The following is a 6,949-nucleotide window of genomic DNA, read 5'->3' as shown; positions in this document are numbered from 1 at the left end:
CGGGCAATGGGGAGGGGGGGAACGGGGAAGGGGCAGCGGGAGGCGGCAGGGGCCGGGCACGGGCGGCCGGGACGAGGCGAGGGACGCAAGGGAAGGAAGGAGGGAAGGAAGGAAGGAGGGAAGGGGGAGCCGGGGCGGGGCGCGGGGCGGGCCGGGGGGAGCCGCCCCCCGCACACGTGTGCGGGGCCGCCCCGCAGCCGCCCGGCGGGGCTATAAAAGGGGCGGCGGCGGCCGGAGCAGCCCCGCACCGCCGCCCCCAGCGCCCCACCATGAGCTACACCATGGAGCCCCTGGGCAACCCCTCGTACCGCCGGGTGACCGAGACCCGGGCCACCTACAGCCGTGCCAGCGCCTCCCCGTCCAGCGGCTTCCGCTCGCAGTCGTGGTCGCGGGGCTCGGGCAGCACCGTGTCCTCCTCCTACAAGCGCCCCAACCTGGGCGGCCCGCGGGCCGCCTACGGCTCCACGGTGCTGAGCTCGGCCGAGAGCCTGGACGTGAGCCAGTCCTCGCTGCTCAACGGCGCGGCCGAGCTCAAGCTGAGCCGCTCCAACGAGAAGGAGCAGCTGCAGGGGCTCAACGACCGCTTCGCCGGCTACATCGAGAAGGTGCATTACCTGGAGCAGCAGAACAAGGAGATCGAGGCGGAGCTGGCGGCGCTGCGGCAGAAGCACGCCGGGCGGGCGCAGCTCAGCGACGCCTACGAGCAGGAGCTGCGGGAGCTGCGCGGGGCGCTGGAGCAGGTGAGCCACGAGAAGGCGCAGATCCAGCTGGACTCGGAGCACATCGAGGAGGACATCCAGCGCCTGCGGGAGCGCTTCGAGGATGAGGCGCGGCTGCGCGACGAGACGGAGGCGACGATCCGCGCCCTGCGCAAGGAGATGGAGGAGGCCTCGCTGATGCGCGCCGAGCTGGACAAGAAGGTGCAGTCGCTGCAGGACGAGGTGGCCTTCCTCAGGGGCAACCACGAGGAGGAGGTGGCCGAGCTGCTGGCGCAGCTGCAGGCGTCCCACGCCACCGTGGAGAGGAAGGACTACCTGAAGACGGACCTGACGACGGCGCTGAAGGAGATCCGCGCCCAGCTCGAGTGCCAGTCCGACCACAACATGCACCAGGCCGAGGAGTGGTTCAAGTGCCGCTACGCCAAGCTCACCGAGGCGGCCGAGCAGAACAAGGAGGCGATCCGCTCCGCCAAGGAGGAGATCGCCGAGTACCGCCGGCAGCTCCAGTCCAAGAGCATCGAGCTCGAGTCGGTGCGCGGCACCAAGGAGTCGCTGGAGAGGCAGCTCAGCGACATCGAGGAGCGCCACAATAACGACCTCACCACCTACCAGGTACCGGGGCGGCGGCGCGGGGCTGTCCCGAGCCCGCCGGGGGGGGCGAAGGGTGCGGGAGGTGCCCGATCTGGGAAGGGGAAATGCGGGAGGTGCCCGATCTGGGAAGGGGAAATGCGGGAGGTGCCCGCTGTGGCGGGAGGGATGCGGGACGCGCCCTGTGCCGGCTCCGCAGCGCGGGATGCAGGGATGCGGAGGGCGGGGGGACGAAGCTGCGGAGGGCGGTGGGAGCGGGTGGGTCCAGCCCTGATGCCAGCCCTGCCTCCCCGAGCGGCGGGAAGAGTTTCTAAAAGTCCCCTCAGAGAAGTTCTGCCCGCTCTGTCCCCGCGTGCGGCTCTGTCTGTGTCACAGGGGTTTTCTGCGTCTCCCTTGCAGGACACGATTCACCAGCTGGAGAACGAGCTCAGAGGAACGAAGTGGGAAATGGCTCGTCACTTGCGGGAGTACCAGGACCTCCTCAATGTCAAGATGGCCCTGGACATCGAAATTGCTGCATACAGGTACAGTGGGATCTTTGCAGACATGTCTGGAATATTAATAGCACTGCGGATGCGGCTGGCTCAGGAAGCTTTACCCCAGCTAAGCAATATCTGCATGCAGTGAACACGGGTGAAATGCGAGCTTGGCTGCATCCCTGCAGCCATTAGGCAGCCCGGTGAGAGCCCGGAAGGTCATTAGGGAGCGGCTCATCAGCGGCAGAGCTGCCAGCGAGCCCCCGGGCACAGCACAGCGTGACTCAGTGGCGGCTCCCGTGCCGCATTCTGTCCTTGGCTGCACGAGCAGCAGATGCAGCGCAAGACGAGGTTATTTTTAATTCCCGTCTGCTTTGCAGATGCCAGGCATGCAGGGCTTGTCACCAGAGCTCCCTTTTATTGCCTGGGAGAGACAGCGAATTTGCTTGATCATGGTTTGAGGCAATGAGTGCTGATCTGTCTGTCACAAACACTTTTACTTTTCTTGCTCAACTTTCCTTCAGCGGCATCTGCTCTAATCTCGAGCTGAACATTGCTTGCTGTTGCCATCACCTGGCAGGTTTTTTTAGTCTCCTCTGTATCACTTCAGAACTCTCACTGGAGAGCTCCTGATTTTTCTGGGTCACAGGCTTAGATGAAAAGCATTTGAATAGAAGAAAAGTAAAAACAACAAAAACCCACCCCCATCTCCAGATCTGTTGAAATTTCTGAGGTTGCTCAGACACACAGACATGCCAGGGGCTGTAGCTGGCTGCTGCCAAAGTCAGCTGAAGCCTCCAGTTCTCATATTCCCACAAAGAAAAGGTGGATGCCCAAATTATTAAATTAGAACACGTGCTCTAATCAGCTATGACTGTCTCAGACACAATATTTGATTTGGGTCTGTTGGCTGTGTCAAGCTCTGTTTGCCTAAGTCATAATGAATCCTATTCAATTACCTAGTTTGTCCTAATCCCTGCTGATTTACACCATAATGAAGCTTTCTGACAGTAAAGATGAATTTTAACTGATCACTGAAGGTGTCACACTAGCCATAAGCAAAACCATGCTAAAAACTGCTGAATGTGAGTTTGCAAAAAGAGCAGATTCACGGGAAGCTGGGCTGGGGCTGTGAGCAGTGGATGGCCCTGGACAGTTCCAGCACATTCCACAGAAAACGGGTCCCATCCTGCTGGCAGGGGAATAGTACAGCAGGGAAGTATTATAGAATCCTGGAATGGGATGGGATGGAAGGGGCCTTAAAGCCCATCCTAAAGCAGGGACACCTTCCACTATCCCAGGCTGCTCCAAACCCTGTCCAGCCTGGCCTTGGACACTTCCAAGGATGGGACAGACACAATTATTCCCATAGCTGTCCCTTATTTGGGGTTTTTATGCTCATTTTCTTTTTTACTCTCCTCCTGATTCCCTTAGGAAGCTGCTGGAGGGTGAGGAGACAAGATTCAGTGCCTTCTCTGGAAGCATTACTGGTCCCATATTCACACACAGACAACCATCTGTCACAATAGCATCCACCAAAATCCAGAAAACAAAAATCGAACCACCAAAGCTGAAGGTCCAGCACAAGTTTGTAGAAGAAATCATTGAAGAGACGAAGGTGGAGGATGAAAAGTCTGAAATGGAAGATGCCCTGGCAGCCATCGCAGAAGAAATGGCAGCCAAGGCACAGCAAGAGGAACAGGAGGAAGAAAAAGCAGAAGAAGCTGCAGAGGAAGAAGTTTCTGAGAAGGCTTCTGCAGAACAAGAAGCTGCAGCTGAGGAGGAAGAGAAGGAGGAAGAGGAAGCCGAGGAGGAAGAAGAAGCTGCAAAATCTGATGCTGCAGAAGAAGGTGGCTCTGAAAAAGAAGAAATTGAGGAAAAGGAAGAAGGGGAGGAAGCTGAGGAAGAGGAGGAAAAACCTGAGGCCAAGGGCAAAGCTGAAGAGGCACCAGCAAAGACAGAGAAGGTCAAAACACCTCCCGTAAAGTCCCCCCCCAAATCCCCTGTAACAGAGCCGGCCAAGGCTGCCCCCAAAGAAAAAGCCACAGAAGCAGCAAAGGAACAGAAGGTGGAGAAAGCAGAGAAGGCAGCCAAGGAGGAGGAGAAAGCGGCATCTCCAGAGAAACCTGCCACACCAAAGGTGACCTCCCCGGAGAAACCTGCCACCCCCGAGAAGGCCGTGACCCCGGAGAAGCCGGCCACCCCAGAAAAGGCTGTGACCCCAGAAAAGGCTGTGACCCCAGAGAAAGCTGCCACTCCAGAGAAGGCCGTGGCCCTGGAGAAGCTGGCGCCGCCGGAGAAGCCGCGCTCCCCCGAGAAGCCGGCCAGCCCCGAGAAGCCGCGCACCCCCGAGAAGGCCGTGAGTCCTGAGAAGCCCCGGTCCCCAGAGAAGCCTCCCTCCCCAGGCAAGGATGCCAAGGCTGTGGTGGAAGAGACCATCACAGTCACCAAGGTAACGAAAGTGACCGCCGAGGCCGAGAAGGAATCCAGGAAAGAGGACATCGCGGTCAACGGGGAGGTGGAGGAGAAAAAGGAGGAGGAATCCAAAGAGAAGGAGGAGGAAGACAAGGGAGTGGTCACTAACGGCCTCGACGTGAGCCCCGTGGATGACAAGGCTGAGAAAATCGTAGTAACCAAAAAAGCAGAGAAAATCACAGGGGAGGGCGGGGACGGCAGCACCACGTTCATCACGAAGTCGGTGACCGTCACTCAGAAGGTGGAGGAGCACGAAGAAAGCTTTGAGGAGAAGTTGGTGTCCACCAAGAAAGTGGAAAAAGTCACTTCACATGCTGTAGTAAAGGAGATTAAAGAGAGCGAATAAAAGCAACCATAGCTAAAATTCAAACCAATTCAAGAGCTTGGGTCGGTGCAAAAGGTTAAGCCATAGACAGCTGCAAAATGCATGTGGGTGACGGCTTCAAAGCAGATCGGGTTCTCTCACGGAGGCTCCAGACACACAGTATTTTACTTTTTCGTGCAATATAGGGAAGGGGGGGGGAATGCATGCAGGCTCAAGATGTACTCCCTCCACAGAGCTTGGGGATCTACAAAAAAATACCTACTACTACTAGTGCATGAGATGAAATGTGCAGAGGAAGCTTTTCTGAATTTCCTGAGCTGTTGGAGGGACATATCTGAGGAGCGAGTTCAGATGTATTATGCAAAGAACCAACTGAGCCAAAACCAAACCGAAAACAGTAATAGAGTATTCATGAGAACCAGAACTCTCCTAGCCTTAAAAAAAAATAAAAGCTACTTATAACTAATTATGTTTACCTCACTGGTGCAATTAGGGTGGACTTTTGCTCCTGGGAGAACCTTGTTGACATGCACAGTACGCAACCTTTTGTTGTTTGATGTAAAACAGTCACAGCAGTTCTTGCTCAATAAAGGTCAATATGAAAACATGACTTGTTCTGATGAGTTTTTCCCAATTTAAACCCCTCCCTTAGCTGGATGCTCTCTCCTGAATGGGAATGCAGCTGCATGGGTTGATGATTGGTTGAGGTTCTTTGCCTTAGTGTTCTCATTTGTCCAGGAGTTGGATTTTGGTGGTCCTTGGGGGTCCCATCCAGCTCAGGATGTTCTGTGGCTTGGGAATTAGATATGATGGACAAACTTCCTCTAACAACAAAAAGGCTGGATTAAGAAAATAAGAGCTATATCCCAAATTTTCTAGAGGAAAGAGGAATCCATTGAACACCTCTGCCTGGCCTTGAGGTGCTTAGAGGGGTTGCAATTGTTTTTTTTTTTAGGAAGGGGAAGACTCTAAGCCCTCAATCCTGCTTGCGCTGAGCCAAAAAATGTTAAAATCTGCTGCAGGTGTTGTTGTCCTCCTTACACCCCAACATCCCCTCACAGAGAGCCAATTTCCAAATAATTCCACGACTTTCCTGGGGAGAGAGGCTGGGTGTGGCATCTTCTGTGGCACCAGTTTGTCACTCAACTGAGCAAAAACCCATTAAGGGAACTCAACCAAGCCACCATGAGGTCCTCAGAACAGGCTTGGTTCTGTTTATTTTACCCCCTCTTGCTTTAATTTTATGGAAACCTCCTTATTAACTGTCTGGGTCCAATGATTAAAAGTTCAATTTGCCTCTAAACACAAAATTCTAAAATAAAACATTAACCCAAGGGGGTTAATTTGTTCTTTGGTTAAGAACAAAGCCAATCAAAAATTGCTCTACTTGGAAAAATAAATGGAGACAAAGGAAAAAAGGGAAGAAGATAAAGCCCCAACTCCAATGTGGGAATTAATTGGTCATTATAGGATTCATTTTTTGTTTATTTCCCATTTTAAAAGGAAAATGAAGATTGCAGCTGCTGCCCCACCTCCCATAACTCCCAAAGAAATGCAAATAATTTTCATGCCTGGATTCAGGCCGTGGACTACCCTGAAATCTGTTGCCTGACTGAGGGTCTGATCAAAATCTAGAACTTCCATGTGCCTTCACCCCATCAATAATTGAAGATCAAGGAGTTTTTAATTGAAAGTGTTCAGCACATTCTTCACTGGAGAAGTGGTGGAGAGCCCACAGCAGATAAGGCTTCCAAATAAATCTGTGTGTCTTTGTGGAGCAAACCAATGGATGTTTCTCCTGCTGCTATCAATAATGGGAATCTGTGCTCAGCAGCTTGGCTGCTGAGTGATGTTTAATTAAAGCAGAATTAACAAATTAAACAGCAGCTTCTCTGTAGTCCTGTGTGGGTGTGACACAAAAATAACTTTACCTTTAGGGATAAGGAGTTCAGCACTCCCCTGTTTTTTGGTATCTACATCAAATTGTGTCAAAACACAAAGTGCCCAAAGGTTTGTGCAAATTGAAGGTGTTTTCCCCTTAGATTTAAACACAATTTTCAAGAGAACACCAGCATTAAACCAGAGACCAATATTTAACATGGAATTATGTGTATGTGCTTCCAAATAAGTTCTAGAAGCCACTGAAATGTCCAGAACTGCCAAGCCCATCCCTCACAGTGGAAACGGGGACTGCAGCACGGAGAGGAGGGGTCACCCTGCACGGGGATTCCGTGTTGGTGTCAGCAGGAGACTGGGGAACATCGAACCCGTGCAGCTGGGATCCCAGCCAGGCTGCTTCTCATGCTGGGATTCCTTTCCAGCTTCTTCCTCCCCAGTCCTGGCAGGACACAGCTCCAGGGACCCCA

General features: G+C 53.5%; 1 protein-coding gene across 1 annotated transcript; it reads left to right on the top strand.

Moving 5' to 3' along the window:
* The first annotated feature begins 237 nt into the window (after positions 1–237).
* On the top strand, positions 238–5,190 carry NEFM (neurofilament medium chain). Its single transcript, XM_036396744.2, has 3 exons — positions 238–1,331; positions 1,707–1,831; positions 3,218–5,190. Exons 1-3 carry the CDS (start codon positions 270–272, stop codon positions 4,602–4,604), a joined length of 2,574 nt encoding a protein of 857 aa, XP_036252637.1. The 5' UTR covers positions 238–269; the 3' UTR covers positions 4,605–5,190.
* Positions 5,191–6,949: the final 1,759 nt, after the last annotated feature.

Source organism: Molothrus ater, chromosome 28 (genome assembly GCF_012460135.2).
Source record: "Molothrus ater isolate BHLD 08-10-18 breed brown headed cowbird chromosome 28, BPBGC_Mater_1.1, whole genome shotgun sequence".
Taxonomy (NCBI): domain Eukaryota; kingdom Metazoa; phylum Chordata; class Aves; order Passeriformes; family Icteridae; genus Molothrus; species Molothrus ater.
The sequence above is the reverse complement of the archived record's forward strand: the minus strand, read 5'-3'. Positions and strand labels throughout refer to the sequence as shown.